This window comes from Cherax quadricarinatus, chromosome 44, assembly GCF_038502225.1.
Source record: "Cherax quadricarinatus isolate ZL_2023a chromosome 44, ASM3850222v1, whole genome shotgun sequence".
Taxonomy (NCBI): domain Eukaryota; kingdom Metazoa; phylum Arthropoda; class Malacostraca; order Decapoda; family Parastacidae; genus Cherax; species Cherax quadricarinatus.
Window position 1 is genome coordinate 713,831 of NC_091335.1, and position 24,591 is coordinate 738,421.

A 24,591-nucleotide genomic window follows, 5' to 3' on the forward strand; every position below is an offset into this window, starting at 1 on the left:
CCTGTGAAGGTTAAGAGTGAAAAACAACAAAAAAGTGCACACAACTTCCTTAAGGTGACAATGATCACTGTCCCTTTTACTATTCTGCACAAACAGTGCTTGATTATCATCATAATCAAAACAAAGCGCTAAGCCCAAACAGTGCTCGAAATGGACAGCACCAGAATTTCCATACCGAGAGGCTTAGGAGTAGCTATCTGATTGGAATAAGAGGGACTAGATGCAGTTTTATTATTTTTATTAGTAGGGACTGGCTGAAGCCTTCATGGCACTACCACTGACACTTAACATATTGTATTGGACAAACAGGAAAGGATCTTTGTAGTGGAGGGAAGGTGGGGTAGGGGTTGGCCTAGGAAAGGTTGGAGGGAGGGGGTAAAGAAAGTTTTGTGTGCGAGGGGCTTGGACTTCCAGCAAGCATGTGTGAGTGTATTAGGAGCGAATAGACACAAATTGTTTTTAGGACTTGACGTGCTGTTGGAGTGTGAAGGGATTCAGGAAAACTGGCAGGCCGGACTCGAGTCCTGGAGATGGAAAGTACAGTGTCTGAAGGGTGTTAATGTTGCAGTTTTATAACTGCAGTATAAACACACCTCTGGCAAGACAGTGATGGAGTGAATGATGATGAAAGTTTTTCTTTTTCAGGCCACCCTGCCTTGGTGGGAGACAGCCAATGTGTTTATAATAATAAGCAACAAATATTCTGTAAAAGTAAGCTATCCTGCCTCGGTGGGATATAGCCGGTTTGTTGAAAGAACAAGATAGTAGCCCAAGATCATCATCTCATATTAAACTTTATAATGCAGTGTTTTTAAGTGCACAAATTTCACGACAGGATTAAGGAAACACTTCATAATGAGATTTTTTCCTTTATATTATCAAGGAGAATACAGTATGAAGGTTACAAGAGTAAATATATATTCTCTATACACCAGACAAAAATACAATGCGTTGTCATTGTCTGGGCAGTTTACATCATCCTAGGAAACATTTGTACATTCTCAAAAACACAGGTCCTCTTCAGTCTTAAATATGTGATCCTTACAAAACATTTAAATTTACAATTTATCAAGGTGATATTATAATAAAATGTCCCTAAAATCAAATATTACTATCATATTATATTTTTGTCCATTAAAATAATTAATTGAAAAAGCCCTATCAAAGTATATATGATAAATTGCACTGTGTTAAAAAGTGGTACTACTTTCCAGATGGATACTTCTACTATACTTACAAGAAAGTAGCCATCAATACAGTAGTGCATTTTTTGCAATGTACTGTAGGCAAATGGTAATCATACTATGTACAGGGGTGGGCTTTTTCAATTGTTAATAGTGTTACTTGGAGGAATATAAAAGGTCAGGTATGATTCACCTGAAGCAAAATAAAATGTTAGGTTTGATATTAGGTATATCTCATAAGAACATGAGCAAAACCACTCTTACAAACAAAAAAAAAAAAAAAAATCCTTAAGTTATATGATATACAATACTATAACTTGTATAACAAGTGAGAACAAACTGTGATTACAATAGCATTAGGCCTGATTATGCCAACTGACTGGAACCTTGACCAGACCAAAAAATAAACTATACAGCATTGACCAAGGAGGATGGCAGCTCATTTCTTTCTGCCTGGTATGACTCAACCAGTTTGGAAGTGTCTGCCAGGCGAGTATAAAGTCGAAAAATTGGTTTATTTTGTGAAGGGATAAAAAGAAGGAAAGGGAAGAAAACTAAAAACTTTCTCAGCTATAAATGAGTACTGACTTCTCTAATACAAAATTAACTGACCAAGACTAACCCAGTTTAATTTGTGTTGATCTATTTCAATCTACTTCCCTGAAAACCTTAACTATCAATCAAGTTGCAGCCACCTTTCTCACAAATTTACTGTACGATGCTGGATTGAGCCAGGCCAAAATGTATTAAGTCAGAACTTGTCATGTCGCACTAAATTATGCCAGGGCAAACAAGGTTCTGCTGGATTTAGTCAGGTAAACTTTTCTGTGAGGATAATAAAAGCTTTCACTTTATGGTTGTGGAGGACTCCTCTTTGGTAGCAGAGGGGTCTGTAACTGTCCCATTAGTCATTTTTTCTGCAATAGCTCCCCATTAGTCACTGTGCTCACTTATGCTGAGAGGTTCCTCTAGGTTGTCAACTTGTTTTTTATTCTTCTCCATCACTTCTTTGTTCTTGAAGACTTCAGTGGCTGAGGTGGTTGTGTCTTCTGGCATGTATTCAGTGCCTGGGACGGTGAAGACGACCTAGGTGCTGCTGATGCCAAAGCTTTGGCTTTCGAATGGGTCTTACTTTTACTAGTCCTTGTTCTATGTCTAACCTGGAAAGAGAGCAATGAATTAGTCATTAGGGTAAAATGATAATAGCCACTTCACAAGTAACCAACACCAAGAAGGTGCTGTATGTACTTGTAGAATTATAGTATTATTAGCCACACAAAGGGTTAAGCCTATGTGGCTCATTCAGCACTATAGGCAAATGGGTATTGATTATAAAGGCAAAAGAGTGGTAGGCACAACACAAGAAAGCAGGAATTTATAGCAGTAAATCAGTTTCACTGATTTAAATCAGTCACCCTGCCTTGGTGGGAAACGGCTGTGTTAAAAAAAAGAAATTGGTTTCACCTAAGAAGTTAGATGAATGGTTCAAAGAACTGATAAGTAGATAAATTAGACACATGTGCAACACTTGGGTATGTTTAATGAGGAAACTTTTTGCCACACAGCGGCTTCATCAGTCCATACAAAGGAGAATGGTGAAGAACAGGAGGAGTTTGGGGTAATCAGTCCCTCAGCCTTGAGTCGATGCAATCAGTCCATCAATCTTGAAAAAAATACAGCATATGTGCAAAGAAGTGGCTTATATACTGTAGGCAGGAGAGGTGCAGCAGTCGTAGGAAGTATCACATTTGACAAATCCAGATGTGGAAGTAGGTCATGTCTAAAGGTTAGGCAAGTGAAGAACTCCTTGTATTAAGATCCCAAGATGTTGCTGTGTCTGACAAGAATGTAGATGAATAGTTCAATGAACCGACAAGTTGATAAATTAGACAGATGTGCAACACATTAAAGATACCCAAGTGTTGCACATGTGTCTAATTTATCAACTTGTCAGTTCTTTGAACCATTCATCTACATTCCTGTCAGACACAGCAACATCTTGGAATCTTAATACAGGGAGTTCTTCACTTGCCTAACCTTTAGACATAACCTACTTCCACATCTGGATTTGTCAAATGTGATACTACCTATGACTGCTGCACCTCTCCTGCCTACAGTATATAAGCCACTTCTTTGCACATATGCTGTATTTCTTTCAAGATTAATGGACTGATTACATCAACTCAAGACTGAGGGACTGATTACCTCAAACTCCTCTTGTTCTTCACCATTCTCCTTTGTATGGACTGATGAAGCCACTGTGTGGCAAAACATTTCCTCATTAAAAAGATACCCAAGTGTTGTACATGTGTGTATTTTTTTCACCTATGGAGTTACTGAGGGACTCTGCATTCAAGGTAAGACTTTCAGAGGAGGACAGGCATTGTACATATGTCAAGGATAGTACTAATCCTCCTCTTTTCACTCCAAACTAGGCATCCCAACCGTCTCCAAACCTAAACAACTTTACTGATTAATATCACACTTCTACTACTGCTACTACTTGCCTACTCTGTTCTCTACTGTACTGCCAGATTATTATTTGGGTGGTCTATCTCTTGGGATAATCTTGTAAGCTCTGCTCTCTCATTTTTACTATATAGGTAAGTAACAATGGCATGTCATGAAAAAATAGCTAGAGTAAACAAATGACACCTGCAAACTTTTTAATTAATTTGAAATATGAATACTAATAAATATTTGCTTATATTAATTTATAGTTCAATGGAATTTTTTTTTATTGTTGAGCAAATGGTCAATAACTTTAATGAAAAATTCAGGCTTGCTCTGAAGATTTTGCAATACTGTAAATCCTTTTCAACTGATAGATGGGAAAACTTTGGAATCTTCTTCGACTGAGAATTTCTGAAGCAGGTTTTAATTTGCTTCAAAGCAGAGAAGATGTACAAACCCAATCACTGCTGGAACCATTACTTCACAACAACTACTTGCTTCACTTTAAAAAAATAAACACTTGGGTATGATAACAATCGAACTAATACTAAAATTAGATTTCGTGTGTTAAATTAACTACTGCAATGGAATATATGATTAATTGGAATACTTTAGGGTACTGTACCTGAAAAGCTGGGAATATTCTCCATGTGGTCACATTCAAAAATTGGGAATTTATTGAGGAAAATGATATGAAAATCCTAGTTAGATGATAACTCCAAGAAGCCTCTAACACTCACTGTGGAGACTAAACACATTTAAAATATTATTCACTTTATTAACTAACTTCGAAGAGTAACAGAGAAACTTTTTTCCATTTCAACACATAAGTCATTCATATATATATAAATTAATGAAGCATTTACTGAAGATCTTGACTTACTCCTGCCTTATCAGAGAACAATTCAATGAAGATCTTGTCCTTCAAGTTAAAACTCAAACTTTTTTTAGCAAATTCTCTTTTTTCTTCATCAGTTGTGTCAATGCTACCATACGTTGGAGACTTCTCGAGCTGTGGGTGTAAAAATAATAGATGCGATACATCTTTATTAGTAAAATACAGTACTTTTGTCTGTGCAGTATGTGATTATAAAATATTCAAGCATTTTTTTTTCACTGTGCCAAATTATGCAAATTTCTCAACCTTTTACAGATAATGGCAATCCTTCAGATATACATATAATATAAAGAACAGTACAGTAAACTCTCAATTCAACTGGATTTTGGAAATACAAGACAAAAGTTTGTGGGGTTAATCAATTCAGAAATGATTGACAAAGTCTAAGTTGCAGAACATGGCAAAACAATCTCGTGTCTATCCACCACAATCACCATTACCAGCCACTCACTTCCCCCAGTAATCTGTTAAATTGAGGGTTTACTACACCATTTTTATATTCTGCAACAGCAAGATACTATGCAAATCCTTACCTAGGTAATCATTTTCTTTTGTACAGTTCACTTTCAAATGTATAGATGGAGAAAGGCTGAAAAAGCTGTTTACAATGAAGATTAGGTCAAAAACTGAAATATGCAGCTGCTTTTTGGTGCCTACACCTTACAGCACATGTGGAACAAATAGAAAAGCCAAAAGAACTACAGAATGGATACCAGAGCAAGAAAATACTAGTTATGATAAGACTGAAAACACTAAAGATCATGCTAGATGATGGGAGGAAAAAGGGAAGACATGATAATATACAAGATTATAAAAGGATAAGATATACAGTAGTTTTTTAGTATCGTCAGAGATAACAAACGGCTGCCAATATAAATTAACAAAAAATAGAGCTGCAGGGGTACTAGGAAAATTTTTGTTACAAATACTGGTAGAAGAATGGAATAAACTGAAAGAGGCAGTAAGTGCTATGTCCATTGGAAATTTTAAAATATTACATGAACATAGTAATGAAAATGGGATACCATGAGCATAGCTCTGCTTCTGTAGCTACAAGTTGGTAATTACTTTAATCATTCAAAACACAAACGAAACAAATACTTCTTCTTTCAACAAACCGGCTGTATCCCACCGAGGCAGGGTGGCCCAAAAAGAATAGTGAAAGTTTCTCTTTAAATTTAGTGATTTATACAGAAGGGGGTTACTAGCCCCTTGTTCCCGGCATTTTAGTTGCCTCTTACGATACGCATGGCATACAGAGGAAGAATTCTGTTCCACTTCCCCATGGAGACAAAACAAATACTGCCCTCTCTATTTTGTCTAAGATTATTCCATTCTATTCAGCAGTAGAGGGAGAGCTACAGTAGAGTGCACAACCCTGGGAAAGGCAGGACATACAGACCATTTTTCCCAACACAAGGTGCTCTTGTTACCCAGCAGTAAACACATACCTAGGAATTAGAAGACCATTGTAGGTTACATCCTTGGAAAATAAGCTACACTGCTTGGCTTTCTTAGATTAAAAATTATCCAAGCTTATTAACTCTCCTGGATTACTAATTAAAAAAAAAAGACTTTTTTATCATTATTGCTAAAGAGAAAACTAATAAAACTGAATCACCCTATAATCAAAAGAATTATCCAAACATGTTAATTAGAAAAACTCATATGGTCTTGTCTGTCTTGGGTTAGATAAACATATTATTGGATTACCATTTGCAATTCTATTCCCTCACCTACAGTATTTTCACACATAACTCACGAAATCGTAATGACACGATTGCAAACATATGCGACGGTCTGGAGTTTTGAGAGACTGATCGCAGGTTCTAACCCCACCCGTGGTATGGTTTTTTCACACATAATTTGCATCCAAATTTTCCCTACAGCTTTTTTCTACTTTGGTACAATTTTTTGCTCCATTCTCACTAGTAATTTTTCATTAAAAAAGTATTTGGTAACCAGCATATTTTACAAGAGAAAACTAATTTAAAATATTTTTTTTTACACATACACAAAAAAAAAATATTCCAAATGTGCTATCATGATGTAATTATTTATTTTAGTTTATTTTTTTTTTATTATCACACCGGCCGATTCCCACCAAGGCAGGGTGGCCCGAAAAAGAAAAACTTTCACCATCATTCACTCCATCACTGTCTTGCCAGAAGGGTGCTTTACACTACAGTTTTTAAACTGCAACATTAACACCCCTCCTTCAGAGTGCAGGCACTGTACTTCCCATCTCCAGGACTCAAGTCCGGCCTGCCGGTTTCCCTGAATTCCTTCATAAATGTTACTTCGCTCACACTCCAACAGCACGTCAAGTATTAAAAACCATTTGTCTCCATTCACTCCTATCAAACACGCTCACGCATGCCTGCTGGAAGTCCAAGCCCCTCGCACACAAAACCTCCTTTACCCCCTCCCTCCAACCCTTCCTAGGCCGACCCCTACCCCGCCTTCCTTCCACTACAGACTGATACACTCTTGAAGTCATTCTGTTTTGCTCCATTCTCTCTACATGTCCGAACCACCTCAACAACCCTTCCTCAGCCCTCTGGACAACAGTTTTGGTAATCCCGCACCTCCTCCTAACTTCCAAACTACGAATTCTCTGCATTATATTCACACCACACATTGCCCTCAGACATGCCATCTCCACTGCCTCCAGCCTTCTCCTCGCTGCAACATTCATCACCCACGCTTCACACCCATATAAGAGCGTTGGTAAAACTATACTCTCATACATTCCCCTCTTTGCCTCCAAGGACAAAGTTCTTTGTCTCCACAGACTCCTAAGTGCACCACTCACTCTTTTTCCCTCATCAATTCTATGATTCACCTCATCTTTCATAGACCCATCCGCTGACACGTCCACTCCCAAATATCTGAATACGTTCACCTCCTCCATACTCTCTCCCTCCAATCTGATATTCAATCTTTCATCACCTAATCTTTTTGTTATCCTCATAACCTTACTCTTTCCTGTATTCACCTTTAATTTTCTTCTTTTGCACACCCTACCAAATTCATCCACCAATCTCTGCAACTTCTCTTCAGAATCTCCCAAGAGCACAGTGTCATCGGCAAAGAGCAGCTGTGACAACTCCCACTTTGTGTGTGATTCTTTATCTTTTAACTCCACGCCTCTTGCCAAGACCCTCGCATTTACTTCTCTTACAACCCCATCTATAAATATATTAAACAACCACGGTGACATCACACATCCTTGTCTAAGGCCTACTTTTACTGGGAAAAAATTTCCCTCTTTCCTACATACTCTAACTTGAGCCTCACTATCCTCGTAAAAACTCTTCACTGCTTTCAGTAACCTACCTCCTACACCATACACTTGCAACATCTGCCACATTGCCCCCCTATCCACCCTGTCATACGCCTTTTCCAAATCCATAAATGCCACAAAGACCTCTTTAGCCTTATCTAAATACTGTTCACTTATATGTTTCACTGTAAACACCTGGTCCACACACCCCCTACCTTTCCTAAAGCCTCCTTGTTCATCTGCTATCCTATTCTCCGTCTTACTCTTAATTCTTTCAATTATAACTCTACCATACACTTTACCAGGTACACTCAACAGACTTATCCCCCTATAATTTTTGCACTCTCTTTTATCCCCTTTGCCTTTATACAAAGGAACTATGCATGCTCTCTGCCAATCCCTAGGTACCTTACCCTCTTCCATACATTTATTAAATAATTGCACCAACCACTCCAAAACTATATCCCCACCTGCTTTTAACATTTCTATCTTTATCCCATCAATCCCGGCTGCCTTACCCCCTTTCATTTTACCTACTGCCTCACGAACTTCCCCCACACTCACAACTGGCTCTTCCTCACTCCTACAAGATGTTATTCCTCCTTGCCCTATACACGAAATCACAGCTTCCCTATCTTCATCAACATTTAACAATTCCTCAAAATATTCCTTCCATCTTCCCAATACCTCTACCTCTCCATTTAATCACCTATATTTAATCACCTATATACACAACATTGCTGTGGCACTGTGGATGACATGCGCAATACTTGGTCAGTCAAGATGAGGGACTAGGCTAGTTAGGGGACCCTCCACATAGTCACTTCCTAATCAACCTGAAAGGCTTGACATAACTCGGGTCTTTTTTTTTTTTAATTTATACACTAACTGCAAACCTACTCAGTGTAATTTCTAATTACATTAAAAAATTATAATAATGCATTATTTTGAAAATGTATTACCATACACAAATAACATATGAAAAGATCATAGTAAGCCTATTTTTATTCTTAATTATTATTTATTATTACTATCATTACTATTATTATTTAGGTGGAAGAACTAAGTCTGTAGGAGTTACACACCACCTGGAGCATTGAGAAGCAATCAGGTTCAATCCATGGAATGGGAGGACATGTCCAATTCCTTGCATCGAATGCTCCTCACCATCATCAAGGAACCTTCCTTGAATGGGTCCATCCACAGCATTTCAGGTAATTTAAACAAAAGGGGAATGTATGAGAGTAAAGTTATACCAACACTCTTGTATGGGTGTGAGGCACAGGTGGTGAATGTTCCAACAAGGAGAAGGCTGGAGGCAGTGAAGATGTCATGTCTGTGGGCAATGTGTGGTGTGAATATAATGCAGAGAATATTTAGTTTGGAGACTAAGAGGAGGTGTGGGATTACCAACACTATTATCCAGATTGCTGAGGAGTTACTGAGATGGTTTGGACATGTAGAGAGGTTGGAATGAAATAGAATGACTTCAAGAGTGTATAAATCTGTAGTGGAGGGTAGGCAGGGTAGGGGTAGGCCTTGGAAAGGTTGAAGGGAGGGGGTACAGGAGGTTTTGTGTGCTAGGGGCTTGGACTTCCAGCAAGTGTGCATGAGCATGTTAGGAGCAAATGGAGACAAATGGTTTTAGGACTTAACATGCTGTTGGAGTGTAAGCAAAGTAACATTTATGAAGGGATTCAGGGCAAACCGGCAAGCCGGACTTGATTCCTGGAGATGGAAAGTACAGTGCTGGCACTCTGAAGGAGGGGTGTTAATCTTGCAGTTTTATAACTGTAGTGTAAGGGAGCAGTCAGGCATTAAATTTTTTTTTTGTTTACCGTCCGATTTCCTACAGTTTTGGTGCACAAGACAAAGTGTTTTCACTCTTTCTTGAAAATATTTATCAAAAATATACCTCAAACAACAACTGAGAAAAGACTGAAAAAGGACTGATTTACTGAAAATGCCCATGGGGGCGATTTATTCCTATATGGGACGACATAAGGTTGTTTGGACACTTGGTGCTGAGAGAACAATGCTAATACGAATTTTCCAGTGTTTCCTTTCCTCTAAATAACTTATCTTTATTTCACAAAAAAATAAAGTTTGTTAGTTCTTGGAATGTTGCAAAAACATCTGTCCTTTACTCCCACATAGCTCCCAAAATATTTGGAATATTTCCAAAAATGATCCAAAGGAAATTAGAGAAATCATTATTCTATAATTTCTGTGAATATTATTCCATTTAATTAAGTAATAAAGGAAGAAATAGGTACAATAAGCGAATAAGTTACTTCCAAGATATTGGCCTGGAACGCCGGCCGGCCCACCATCTCAAATTTTTTTTTTTTCGCGAAAATCGCATTTGTTTGGGTGTATTTCTTAGTAAACTGATGTTCTAGTACAGTTATCCTCTTCAAAACACCGTTTTCTCTTACTCAAAGACAACATATGAGAGGAGTAACTCATTTATATCAAAATATTCCTGGTGGTCTCTCGCCATATTATGGCCTATTTTATTCAGTCTAGAGTATATAACATGTTTGTATGTTATTTATAGTGTTTATTATGTCATATTAGATCAATTCTGATAGATAAATAAGCCGTAGAGTTGATATATAAGTTGATATAAGCGTAATAATGAAGTGATTTCTCCTGGCTCTCTGGAGCGAGAATATGGCCGAGTGTTCCCAGATGCTTCCTGATTGGCTGGCACTTTACGGATAAGCTCCCCCTACTCTTATATGATGACAAATACACATAGTCAGTTATTATATTAGAAAGAATAATGCAAGAAAAAGCGATAAAAAACAAGGAAAAAATTCCAAAAAATATATGGGCTGTGAGCAGACACACTACCCATATCGCCGTCACCATACCTGATATAAATGACTAATTTCTTGTAAAAACGTCATAGAACATTGATTCTTGTACCATTGTGTTGCCAAAGAGTTAAGCTATTTTTCTGTATAAATAACTCAATTTCCATAATTTTTCTATTTTTTTTTTTGAAAGCGTGCGGAAAATTGCCTGACTGCTCCCTAAGCATGCCTCTGGCAAGACAGTGATGGAGTGAATAATGATGAGAGTTTTTCTTTTTTGGGCCACCCTGCCTTGGTGGGAAACTGCCAATGCGTTAATACAAATAAAAAAATTATACATAGTATACAGCCTCTCCTTAGCGACTTATTTATTTACAGACGCCTTGGACTTATGACGGGCACTCTGACCAGTATTTATACCTAAATAATATATATTAGAGATGATTTCCTCTAGTATTCTGTTTATTTCAATATACAGTACACTACTGTATACACATTTAAAAGTATACCAGAAATGTTATAAAGGTGCAAAGGTGACATTAAAACAATATCAAAGATGGTTGACACACACACACTACCATTATAGTATGCTCCTCACTTAGCGACGAATTCATTTAACAACGTAGTCTCAGGAATGGAACTCTGTCATTAAGTAAGAAGAGGCTGTATATACGTGGATATTTCTAAGCTTATGAATACAGCACAGAATATTGACAGATAATAAAAATATGTGGCTAATAACTGCATTATATAATAAGTCATCAAATTATCCAGTGATCGATAAGTCAACGTTGAATATCATCTGGCAGTCTTGTTTGATTTGACTCAAACATATAATGCTAACAAAAGAATAAAAAAGCACCATAAAAATATGTGATTGTTCGGTGTAGTAAAAATCCAATGCACATCCTCCCCATCAACTGAGGGAGTTGAATTATCGATGATCTGCATTTAATCCCAAGAGGTTGGTATGATCCCAGATGTCTGACAGAACTAAAGGAAACAATTTCTAACCTTTCGACTTAAATAAATAACTACCCTTATCAATTCACATTCAGCATATTGGTTACAGTATAGTACAAACACAACTCTTATGAAAAACTTAATCTTTATCATTTTTCTTTTAAAAAATATATTTTCTACTATGTTCTTCCTGAATATCCTTCTAGATAAAAGCTTATAACAAAGAATAAAAGTAAAAACTTGCAAGTCAGTTGTTCTACAGCAGGAAAGAATAACAAGCAGCAACTAGATACAGAATACAGTAAATTTAAAGTAGCAGGAAAATAATCACTATCTCACCATAAATGACAAAAGTCCTGTAAGTATAGCTGCCACCGACCAAGCTGGATTCCAGGTGTCTGGATGGAAGTCTGAGATAGAGAGACAAAGACGCGTGTTGGTCTTGAAGCGACCAGAGGGGGTGATCATGTAGATGCTAGGAGGGCGGAAAGGATAATCAGCAGGAAACACCAATTTGCCGTGATAACACCCACCTTCATATGGACTCTGTTTTGGGCCGTCTATTACATAGTGCCTGGAAGAGGATACACATATCAGTTTTTTTTTTTTTTAACAAGTCGGCAGTTTCCCACCGAGGTAGGGTGACCCAAAAAGAAAATACTTTTATCATCATTCAACACTCACCTAACACAATCACTGTTTTTGCAGAGGTGCTCAGAATGCAACAGTTTAGAAGCTTTTTTTTTTTTTTTTTCAACAAGTCGGCCGTCTCCCACCGAGGCAGGGTGACCCAAAAAAGAAAGAAAATCTCCAAAAAGAAAATACTTTCATCATCATTCAACACTTTCAGCACACTCGCACATTATTACTGTTTTTGCAGAGGTGCTCAGAATACAACAGTTTAGAAGCATACACATATAAAGATACACAACATATCCCTCCAAACTGCCAATATCCCAAAACCCCTCCTTTAAAGTGCAGCCATTGTACTTCCCATTTCCAGGACTCAAGTCCGACTATATGAAAATAACCGGTTTCCCTGAATTCCTTCACTAAATATTACCCTGCTCACACTCCAACAGATCGTCAGGTCCCAAGTACCATTCGTCTCCATTCACTCCTATCTAACACGCTCATGCACACTTGCTGGAAGTCCAAGCCCCTTGCCCACAAAACCTCCTTTACCCCCTCTCTCCAACCCTTTTGAGGACGACCCCTACCCCCCTTCCTTCCCCTATAGATTTATATGCTTTCCATGTCATTCTACTTTGATCCATTCTCTCTAAATGACCAAACCACCTCAACAACCCCTCTTCTGCCCTCTGACTAATACTTTTATTAACTCCACACCTTTTCCTAATTTCCACACTCCGAATTTTCTGCATAATATTTACACCACACATTGCCCTTAAACAGGACATCTCCACTGCCTCCAACCGTCTCCTCGCTGCTGCATTTACCACCCAAGCTTCACACCCATATAAGAGTGTTGGTACTACTATACTTTCATACATTCCCTTCTTTGCCTCCATAGATAACGTTTTTTGACTCCACATATACCTCAACGCACCACTCACCTTTTTTCCCTCATCAATTCTATGATTAACCTCATCCTTCATAAATCCATCCGCCGACACGTCAACTCCCAAGTATCTGAAAACATTCACTTCTTCCATACTCCTCCTCCCCAATTTGATATCCAATTTTTCTTTATCTAAATCATTTGACACCCTCATCACCTTACGCTTTTCTATGTTCACTTTCAACTTTCTACCTTTACACACATTCCCAAACTCATCCACTAACCTTTGCAATTTTTCTTTAGAATCTCCCATAAGCACAGTATCATCAGCAAAAAGTAACTGTGTCAATTCCCATTTTGAATTTGATTCCCCAAAATTTAATCCCACCCCTCTCCTGAACACCCTAGCATTTACTTCCTTTACAACCCCATCTATAAGTATATTAAACAACCATGGTGACATTACACATCCCTGTCTAAGACCTACTTTTACCGGGAATTAGTCTCCCTCTCTTCTACACACCCTAACCTGAGCCTCACTATCCTCATAAAAACTCTTTACAGCATTTAATAACTTACTACCTATTCCATATACTTGCAACATCTGCCACATTGCTCCTCTATCCACTCTATCATATGCCTTTTCTAAATCCATAAATGCAATAAAAACTTCCCTACCTTTATCTAAATACTGTTCACATATATGCTTCAATGTAAACACTTGATCTACACATCCCCTACCCACTCTGAAACCTCCTTGCTCATCCGCAATCCTACATTCTGTCTTGCTTCTAATTCTTTCAATTATAACCCTACCGTACACTTTTCCTGGTATACTCAGTAAACTTATTCCTCTATAATTTTTACAGTCTCTTTTGTCCCCTTTCCCTTTATATAAAGGGACTATACATGCTCTCTGCCAATTCCTAGGTACCTTCCCCTCTTTCATACATTTATTAAACAAAAGTACCAACCACTCCAACACTATATCCCCCCCTACTGTTAACATTTCTGTCATGATCCCATCAGTTCCAGCTGTTTTACCCCCTTTCATTTTATGTAATGCCTCACGTACCTCCCCCACACTTACATTCTGCTCTTCTTCACTCCTAAAAGATGGTATACCTCCCTGACCAGTGCATGAAATTACTGCCTCTGTTTCTTCCTTAACATTTAAAAGTTCCTCAAAATATTCTCGCCATCTACCTAATACCTCCATCTCCCCATCTACTAACTCCCCTACTCTGTTTTTAACTGACAAATCCATACTTTCCCTAGGCTTTAGTTTAGAAGCATATACGTATAAAGATACACAACATATCCCTCCAAACTGCCAATATCCCGAACCCCTCCTTTAAAGTGCAGGCATTGTACTTCCCATTTCCAGGACTCAAGTCCAGCTATATAAAACTAACTGGTTTCCCTGAATCCCTTCACTAAATATTACCCTGCTCACACTCCAACAGCTTGTCAGGTCCCAAATACCATTCATCTCCATTCACTCCTAACACGCTCACGCACGCTTTCTGGAAGTCCAAACCCCTCGCCCACAAAATTTCCTTTACCCCCTCCCTCCAACCCTTTTGAGGCGACCCTTACCCCGCCTTCCTTCCCCTACAGATTTATACGCTCTCCATGTCATTCTACTTTGATCCATTCTCTCTAAATGACCAAACCACCTCAACAACCCCTCTTCAGCCCTCTGACTAATACTTTTATTAACTCCACACCTTATCCTAATTTCCACACTCCGAATTTTCTGCATAATATTTAAACCACACATTGCCCTTAGACAGGACATCTGCACTGCCTCCGACCGCCTCCTCGCTGCAGCATTTACAACCCAAGCTTCACACTCGTATAAGAGTGTTGGTACCAGTATACTTTCATACATTCCCTTCCTTGCCTCCACAGATAACGTTTTTTTGTCTCCACATATACCTCAACGCACCACTCACCTTTTTTCCTTCATCAATTCTATGATTAACCTCATCCTTCATAAATTCATCCACTGACACGTCAGGTACCATCCGACTTACGACCGAGTTTGGTTTCGAGAAACCGGTCGTAAGTCAAAATGCTCGTAAGTCGAACTTTACTACTGAATATCAACAAAATATTTTTGTAATGACTATTTTATTGTTTTATTTGGGTATTTCATGTTTTACTTTACTTTTTATGTTGTTAGTAGTGTATTTTATACTGTAAGGTTTAGGATAAACACTGTGTACAACACAAATAGTTGTTTATTTCCCAGAAATTTGGCATAAAAAACACGGTCGTAAGTCGAGTGGTCGTAAGTCGAGCAGGTCGTAAATCGGATGGTAGGTGTATCGTCGTAAGTCAAGCAGGTCGTAAATCGGATGGTAGGTGTATCTGAAAACATTCACTTCTTCCATACTCCTCCTCTCCAATTTGATATACAATTTTTCTTTATCTAAATCATTTGATACCCTCATCACCTTGCTCTTTTCTATGTTCACTTTCAACTTTCTACCTTTACACACACTCCCAAACTCGTCCACCAACCTTTGCAATTTCTCTCTAGAATCTCCCATAAGCACAGTATCATCAGCAAAAAGTAACTGTGTCAATTCCCATTTTGTATTTGATTTCCCATAATTCAATCCCACCCCTCACCCTAGCATTTACTTCCTTTACAACCCCATAGTAGTCTCCCTCTCTTCTACACACCCTAACCTGAGCCTCACTATCCTCATAAAAACTCTTTACAGCATTTAGTAACTTACCACCTATTCCATATACATGCAACATCTGCCACATTGCTCCCCTATCCAATCTATCACAAGCCTTTTCTAAATCCATAAATGCAATAAAAACTTCCCTACCGTTATCTAAATACTGTTCACATATATGCTTCAATGTAAACACTTGATCTACACATCCCCTACTCACTCTAAAACCTCCTTGCTCACCCACAATCCTACATTCTGTCTCACCTCTAACTCTTTTAATAATAACCCTACCATACACTTTTCCTGGTATATTCAGTAAACTAATTCCTCTATAATTTTTACAATCTCTTTTGTCCCCCTTCCCTTTATATAGAGGGACTATACATGCTCTCTGCCAATCCCTAGGTACCTTCCCTTCTTTCATACATTTATTAAACAAAAATACCAACCACTAACACTACATCCCCCCCTGCTTTTAACATTTCTGTCATGATCCCATCAATTCCAGCTGTTCTACCCCCTTTCATTCTACATAATGACTCACGCACCTCCCCCACACTCACGTCCTGATTTTCTTCACTCCTAAAAGATGGTATACCTCCCTAGCCAATGCATGAAATTACCGCCTCCCTTTCTTCGTCAACATTTAAAAGTTCCTCAAAATATTCCCGCCTTTGATGTACCTTTACCTTCAAAGTTTCGAGAGTTTAACTATTCTCAGAGCCCGGCCATGGGTCAGGCTTGTCCGGTGTTTGCCTGATCAACCAGGCTGTTGCTGCTGGAGGCCCACTGCCCCACATATCCATCACAGCCTGGTTGATCTGGCACCTGGTGAATATGTATAGATAAAAAGAATTAATTCACAACAAACTCACATGGTGGATATGAATTACTAGATGATATTAGAAGGAATTTGGGAGAGACCCCAAATAACATGAATTAATACAGGGGAAGGGATGCCCTGATGCCAGTGAAGGGCTCTTGATCCAAGTAATGGTAGCTACCCTCTCCTTTTATCTTACAAACCAGACTACCTTCCATTCCCAAGGTGCAATATGACTCTTAATGGTTTAACATTTCCCCACAAGTATAAAATATAATAAATAGTTGTATATACAGTACTATACATGACTAGTGTATAGCATAGTAATGCATAATTTAATTATCTTAAAGGGGAACAGTTCATGTCCATATAGTTCTTTCCTAATACGTATCCAGGTATGTCCTTACCATTCAAGAATGTTAGAAGGCAGGGGTTCAGCAGTGATATAAGGCAAAGGTTCACGTTTGATGTGCATGTAGTCACCTCGAAGGCGTGCTGTTGCTGTGTCTAAGTTCATCGCCATATGTGAAAATTCTGCAAAAAAGTGGACATTTCTTTGAACTGTATCTAAAAGATATTACCTATGTAATGAAAATGAAAATGAAAATGAAAATGAAAATTAAGTTCACACTAAGGGACTGGGGTTTGATCCTGGACGAGTCAAAACTTTGGCCATGTTTTCTTCGTTATATAAGTTACCTACAACTACTCGGCAGACGTTGTTTTATACTTTTCAATATATGTATACAACTTATGTACATCGTGGGATAAGTATTTCTCATGAATTTTTTTTATTTATTTTGGGAGATACTAATAAAAATCAATTAGATTAGGTTTATTTTGGTTTGATTTTTGAATTTGATTTGATGCTAGGTTAGATATTGTTTAGTTAAGGCTAGGTTAGGTGACATTAAGTTAGGATAGGTCAGGTAACATTTGGTCAGGTTATATTAAACCTGAAAATGCCACCTATCTTTGGTGACATTCGGCCATGCCCGAGAGACACTTCTGGGTATTGTGCGACCTAAATAAATGCACTGATTTTCCTTATATCTTCCAAATACTTGTTCCATGTTGTACATAGGTTGCATGTATGTATTGATTATTATTATAATATTCATGGGGACTGCTAAAACCATAGGGGTCATTTAGAAGCATGAGGAATAGGAGGCCTTCAGATTCAATCCAAGAAGAGAACAGCAGAGCAAGTGCCTTAGATCAAGAGCCCATATTGAAATTAAGTACGTTTATTTAGGTACGGGTACGCAAGTGCAATTATCATACAAAGTAATATATGTAAATTACCTAATATAACCCAAAAAAAGGTCAGACAACGTGACTTATTTCCTTAAGGAAATGCATGTATTAACTTATATAATAAAGGCAGAATGCCACAGAGTAGTTGTCAGTAACTAATAGTTTCCTTATACCTGCTGTCCATGTTCATCTAGCAGCAGGTAGGTATCTGGGGGTTAGATAACTGGCGTGGGTTGCATCCTGGGGAAAAGGTTTCAAGGACTACAATACAAATAAGTCAGAAAGACTGATGAACTGGATGTATTGGTCATCCTGGGTTGGTAACCCTTCAGATTACTAATCTGAACAAAAGCTACTCAGATTAGTAATTGTACGTTGGTTTGCGTGCAGCCAGCAGTAACAGCCTGGTTGATCAGGCTCTGATCCACCAGGAGGCCTGGTCACAGACCGGGCCGCAGGGGCGTTGACCCCCGGAACTCTCTCCAGGTAAACTCCAGATACACACAAACTAAACTTCATGTTGACTTAACTTAAGCTATCCTGTGTCACTATCAAAAAGTGTTAAATGCTTGCTCACAGTCTGAGATAATGCAGGCTTCCTATCTTCTCTCCTTGTTAATATAATATCTTTATTTACTACAAGTACATGTACATGGTATACAGGCCTAACTGACATCAATGACATACTACTACATATATACAGAATGCCCCTTGGTTATGCTGAGCATTTCAGGCAAATTAGGTCAGTTTTGTCCCAGGATGCAACTCACACCAAGTGCCCATTTTACTGATAGGTGAACGGAGACAACCAGTGTAAGGAAACACCTCCGATGCTTCCACCCCTTCGCCAAGAATCGAACCCGGACCCTCGTCATGTGAAGCAAGAGCTTTTGCCACCAGGCCCCGTGGCCTGGTGGCAAGTTATACTCCATTTTCATTCTAAAAGGTAAATCCAATTCCTGAGGCCATTTCGGTGCTAGTGAGAAGAACTCGATTTGCCTTTAGCAAGCTATCCTAGGTTATACAACTTTATTTCTTTTCTGCAGTATACAAAATGTACTTTACATTTAATAAAATACTGTTAAGCACAGAAGAAAGCCACTAGCATGTGGTGTATTTCAGGCATAATATACTACATAATACCATACTATTTTGTGTCCATAACACCTGTGTGCCATCATAACTTGTCAAAACTTGGTATTTTATGCATGTAACACCTATACAAAAAATTTGCTTAAAATTTTTTCTCGAGCATGTATTCCTTCAAGAGTGCCTTAACGCTGGTGAGGAGCTTTTGATCAAAGGAATTGGAGTTGACCTTATGTATTAACCCCGATTATTTTCCATCTCAGAGACTCTGAATGGCCCATACCGATTTAGAGTTTCCCCGTGAAAATAATACATGACACTGTTTATTTTCCAAGATGATACAGTAGTTACAATGCCAAGTTTATAATGTTTGTTTGTTACGTGGAAAAGCCCATAGCTACAAGTTTTTATTAAAGTTCTGAGTAAATATTTTCTATTTTTTTACAATGGTCCTGAGAGCACACACTTGTTATGGGTCCATTAAAGAGTAAATAATGCAAATTTACCCTAGGTTGACCCAACAAAGTCCAACATTGTGACCTACCTTCACTGGGGTGTTATATACAATTCAGTTAACATGGAGACCCTGTACTTTTGATTAAGAACCCCAATGGATATGTCACTTTGAACTTTATTGGAGTTATTCTAAGTAAATGACACTATGTAAGCTGCTCTTATCTGTATTTTTTTTTGTACCTCTGTAAGTGTGCTCAAATTATAAATTATAAATAAATTGTACTTATGTATAGCTTTCCCTAACTAAACTCAAGATTTTTTTAATAAGTTTATTTAGGCACAGGTACACATCAGTACAGTTACACAAATTATCATACATAGTAATATATGTGTAAATCACTTAGGATAATCCAAAAAAAGTCAAAGTGACTTATTTCCATACGTATGCCCCTCAAGGAAGGTTCCTTGATGTTGGTGAGGGGCTCTTGATTTAGGGAATTGAAACTGTGCTCCAGTTCCCCGAATTAAGCCTGAATGCCTTCCACATCCCCCCCCAGGCGCTGTATAATCCTCCAGGTTTAGCGCTTCCCCTTTGATTATAATAATAATCCATACGTATGCACAGGCACACATGGTGATAAATATCTACATAAGATGAAAAATAATATAATAAATAATAAATATAAATGTTGAAATATAAGTAGGTATTACACAGGAGTGCTGATACCTGAAAGGTAAATTTAATTAGGCACAGGTACACATAAGTACAATTATTATAGTGTAACTTACCCACCAGGATAATCCAATGTTGTACATAAATGGTGTAAATTACCCACAAGATGAAGAATTTGACACGTGTGCAACATCTGGGTATCCTGATTTGTAGATGTTTTGCCCACTAGTGAATTGATCAATACTGTGGCACTCATTACCCAGCAAAACCTAACCTAACAAACCTAACCTAACCTAACCTAGCCTAGAAAACCTAACCTAACAAACCTAACCTAACCTAGCCTAGAAAACCTAACCTAACAAACCTAACCTAACCTAGCCTAGAAAACCTAACAAACCTAACCTAGCCTAGAAAACCTAACCTAGCCTAGAAAACCTAACCTAGCCTAGCCTAGAAAACCCTGGCCTGGAAGTCTGGCCTGGCCTGAACAGGCCCTGGCCTGGCCTGGGGCCTGGCGTGGCCTGGCCTGGCCTGGAAGTCTGGCCTAACAGGCCTGGCCTAGTCTGGCCTGGGGAGGCCTGGCCTGGAGGGCCCAGCCGTGGCCTGGCCTGGGGCCTGGCGTGGCCTGGCCTGGCCAGGGGCCTGGCCTGGCGGTGGCCAAGGCAAGGACCTGGCCATGCAGGCCAGGCAAGGCCTGGCGTGGACCTGCAAGCAAGGCCTGGCGTGCCAGGCAAGGCCTGGCGTGACCTGGGCAAGGCCTGGCGTGACCTGGAACAAGGGCCTGGCGTGACAAGGACAAGGCCTGGCGTGGCCTGGCAAGGCCTGGCATGGCCTGGCAAGGCCTGGCATGGCCTAGGCAAGGCCTGGCGTGATCTGGCAAGGCCCTGGCGTGACCTGGCAAGGAGGCCTGGCAAGGCCTGGCATGGCCTGGCAAGGCCTGGCGTGATCTGCAGGCCTGGGAAAACCTAACCTAGCAAAACCTAACCTAACGTAACCTAGTAAAACGTAATGTAGCAAAACGTAACCTAAGAAAACCTAACCTAGCAAAACCTAACCTAACGTAACCTAGTAAAACGTAATGTAGCAAAACGTAACCTAACCTAACAACACCTAAGAACTCTTATTTAACCTTAATACTCAACGTGGTCTAAACAAGCGAGGTTGCCTTTACCAACCACTGATACTCACACTGTTGGGTGCTATATTATGTTAATTTATGGGGTAAAAAAGTTGAATTATGCGGAGCGAGATGCAGTAGATGTCACTCAAGTGGACACATGTTATACACTGCCTCACCCTCATCCTCTCTTGACCTCTGATTGGCTGGCCATGTCACGTGACTCAGTTCTGGCACCTGATTGGTCTACCTGGGTGCCATCTTGCTTACATGTGCCTGTTATTATTGCCAATATTCTCCCTTAATATTAATTTGTATAGGGAATAATTGTACTCACGTAATTGTGGTTGCAGGGGTTGATACTTAGCTCCTGGCCCCGCCTCTTCACTGACCCCTACTGAGTCCTCCCGCTCTCTCTCTGCTCCATCAGCTTTGTCATACCTTGTCTTCAAACTATGTATAGTTCCTGCCTCCACTATTCCACTTCCTAACAACTCTATGACTGAAGAAATACTTCGTAACATCCCTTTGACTCACCTGAGTCTTCACCTTCCAATTATGACCCCTTATTTCTGTGTCCCATCTCTGGAACATCCTGTCTCTGTCCACCTTGTCTATTCCACGCAGTATTTCGTATGTCGTTATCATATCTCCCCTGACCCTCCTGTCCTCCAGTGTTGTCAAACCGATTTCCCTTAACCTTTCTTCATAGAACATTCCCCTGAGCTCTGGAACTAGCCTTGTTGCAAACCTTTACACTTTCTCTAATTTCTTGACATGTTTGACCAGGTGTGAGTTCCACACTGGTGCTGCGTACTCCAGTATGTACCTGACGTACACGTGTATAAAGTGTGTGGAGGTGTGGGTAGCTTGCTTGTGGTTACAAAAAAAATATGTTAATGACGTAGTTCAGACTCGGCTGTACAGTAAATATTAGCCTATGTTGGGCTTTCTTATATATTGGCATTTTGGGGGAGATAATAAATAATTAGGTCTATTTTGGGAGGTGAGTCTACTGACCCAACACTGTTAATGTTAACAAAGAGGACTGTCAGGTGTGTTAGACACAAGTTTAACACTTGGGTATCTTTAGTGAGGAAATATTACGTCACACACTGGCTTTATCAGTCAGGTAAGATAAGATTTCGTCAGGATTTTTAACCCTGGAGGGTTAGCCACCCAGGATAACCCAAGAAAGTCGGTGCGTCATCGAGGACTGTCTAACTTATTTCCATTGTGGTCCTCAGTCTTGTCCCCCAGGATGCGACCCACACCAGTCCACTAACACCGAGGTACCTACTTGCTGCTAGGTGAATAGGACAACAGGTGTAAGGAAATGCATCGAAATGTTTCCACCCCGCCGGGAATCGAACCCGGGACCTCCGAGTGTGAAATGAGAGCTTTGCCAGCCAGGCCACGGGGTCACCTATACAAAGAAGAATGGTGAAGCGGAGTCTAAGGTAATCAGTCCCTCAACCTGGAGTTAATGTAATCAACTCCAGGTTGAGGAACTGATTACCTCAAACTCCTGATCTTCACCAGTCTTCATACAGGACTGATGAAGCCACTGTGTGGCGAAACATTTCCTCAATAAAGACACCCAAGTGTTACACATGTGGCTAATTTATCAACTAGACGGTTCTTTGAACCATTTATCAACAAGTAGAGGTATGTCAGTCCCATATCTACCCCTGGCGGAGAAAGGTTGCTTCATCACGTTATTTTACACTGACTTAGGTTACTTACCATAAAACAATACCCATCACAACAACCAACTTGATATTAGACATTTTTAGATATAAATTAATAGACTGACTCACAAGTACCAGATTACCACAGTCACACAAGACCACAGAAACAAAGGAACACTGCTATAGGCCTAACGGTCCATATTAGGTAGGCCTAAGCCACACCCACTCATGGGCCTGTCCAGCTTATAAGGGAATAAGTTACCCTGGTAGGTAATGTACATATATACTGCTATATATGATAATTTATGTAATGTATTTAAGTGTACTGGTTCCTGAATAAACTGGCTATTGACCCTCTCTAGGGAGGTTCATTGATGCTGATGAGGGGCTCTTGATCCAGGGAATTGGGTCTGTTCTCCAATTCCCTGAATTAAGCCTAAATGTCTTCCATACTTACCCAAGGCGCTGTAAAATCCCCCATTAAGTAATAATGGTATAACAGTATTGATACGAGGTTCTGAACCCAGGTGATGAACCAAGGTTCTGAAGCCAGGTGATGAACCAAGGCTCTAAAACCAGGTGATGAACCAAGGTTCTAAAGCCAGGTGATGAACCAAGGTTCTAAAGCCAGGTGATGAACCAAGGTTCTGAAGCCAGGTGATGAACCAAGGTTCTGAACCCAGGTGATGAGTCAAGGTTCTGAACCCAGGTGATGAGTCAAGGTTCTGAAGCCAGGTGATGAACCAAGGTTCTGAAGCCAGGTGATGAACCAAGGTTCTGAACCCAGGTGATGAACCAAGGTTCTGAAGCCAGGTGATGAACCAAGGTTCTAAAGCCAGGTGATGAACCAAGGTTCTAAAGCCAGGTGATGAACCAAGGTTCTGAAGCCAGGTGATGAACCAAGGTTCTGAACCCAGGTGATGAACCAAGGTTCTGAAGCCAGGTGATGAACCAAGGTTCTAAAGCCAGGTGATGAACCAAGGTTCTAAAGCCAGGTGATGAACCAAGGTTCTAAAGCCAGGTGATGAGTCAAGGTTCTGAAGCCAGGTGATGAACCAAGGTTCTAAAGCCAGGTGATGAACCAAGGTTCTGAAGCTAGGTGATGAGTCAAGGTTCTGAACCCAGGTGATGAACCAAGGTTCTGAAGCCAGGTGATGAACCAAGGTTCTGAAGCCAGGTGATGAACCAAGGTTCTAAAGCCAGGTGATGAACCAAGGTTCTAAAGCCAGGTGATGAACCAAGGTTCTAAAGCCAGGTGATGAACCAAGGTTCTAAAGCCAGGTGATGAACCAAGGTTCTAAAGCCAGGTGATGAACCAAGGTTCTAAAGCCAGGTGATGAATCAAGGTTCTAAAGCCAGGTGATGAGTCAAGGTTCTAAAGCCAGGTAATGAGTCAAGGTTCTAAAGCCAGGTGATGAGTCAAGGTTCTAAAGCCAGGTAATGAATCAAGGTTCTAAAGCCAGGTAATGAGTCAAGATTCTAAAGCCAGGTGATGAGTCAAGATTCTAAAGCCAGGTAATGAGTCAAGGTTCTAAAGCCAGGTAATGAGTCAAGGTTCTAAAGCCAGGTAATGAATCAAGGTTCTAAAGCCAGGTAATGAGTCAAGATTCTAAAGCCAGGTGATGAGTCAAGATTCTAAAGCCAGGTAATGAGTCAAGGT

General features: G+C 39.6%; 1 protein-coding gene across 1 annotated transcript; it reads right to left on the bottom strand.

Annotated features, from left to right (window-relative positions):
• Window positions 1–856: 856 nt before the first annotated feature.
• LOC138853951 (ubiquitin-conjugating enzyme E2 J2-like) lies at window positions 857–21,462 on the bottom strand. The gene is made up of 5 exons (XM_070093890.1): window positions 21,312–21,462; window positions 17,056–17,182; window positions 11,947–12,181; window positions 4,522–4,650; window positions 857–2,344 (listed from the first exon to the last, which is right to left on the bottom strand). Exons 2-5 carry the CDS (start codon window positions 17,169–17,171, stop codon window positions 2,186–2,188), a joined length of 639 nt encoding a protein of 212 aa, XP_069949991.1. The 5' UTR covers window positions 17,172–17,182; window positions 21,312–21,462; the 3' UTR covers window positions 857–2,185.
• Between the last annotated feature and the right edge of the window lie 3,129 nt (window positions 21,463–24,591).

What these genes read in the sequence shown, in the direction of transcription:
- LOC138853951 (XM_070093890.1), bottom strand. Translation starts at nt 17,171, where the DNA reads ATGGCGATGAACTTAGACACAGCAACAGCACGCCTTCGAGGTGACTAC. An exon ending in CCTTCTAACATTCTTGAATG is followed by an intron (nt 12,182 to 17,055) that starts GTAAGGACATAC and finishes ATCCTCTTCCAG; the next exon opens with GCACTATGTAATAGACGGCC. An exon ending in CAGGACTTTTGTCATTTATG is followed by an intron (nt 4,651 to 11,946) that starts GTGAGATAGTGA and finishes TTACACCCACAG; the next exon opens with CTCGAGAAGTCTCCAACGTA.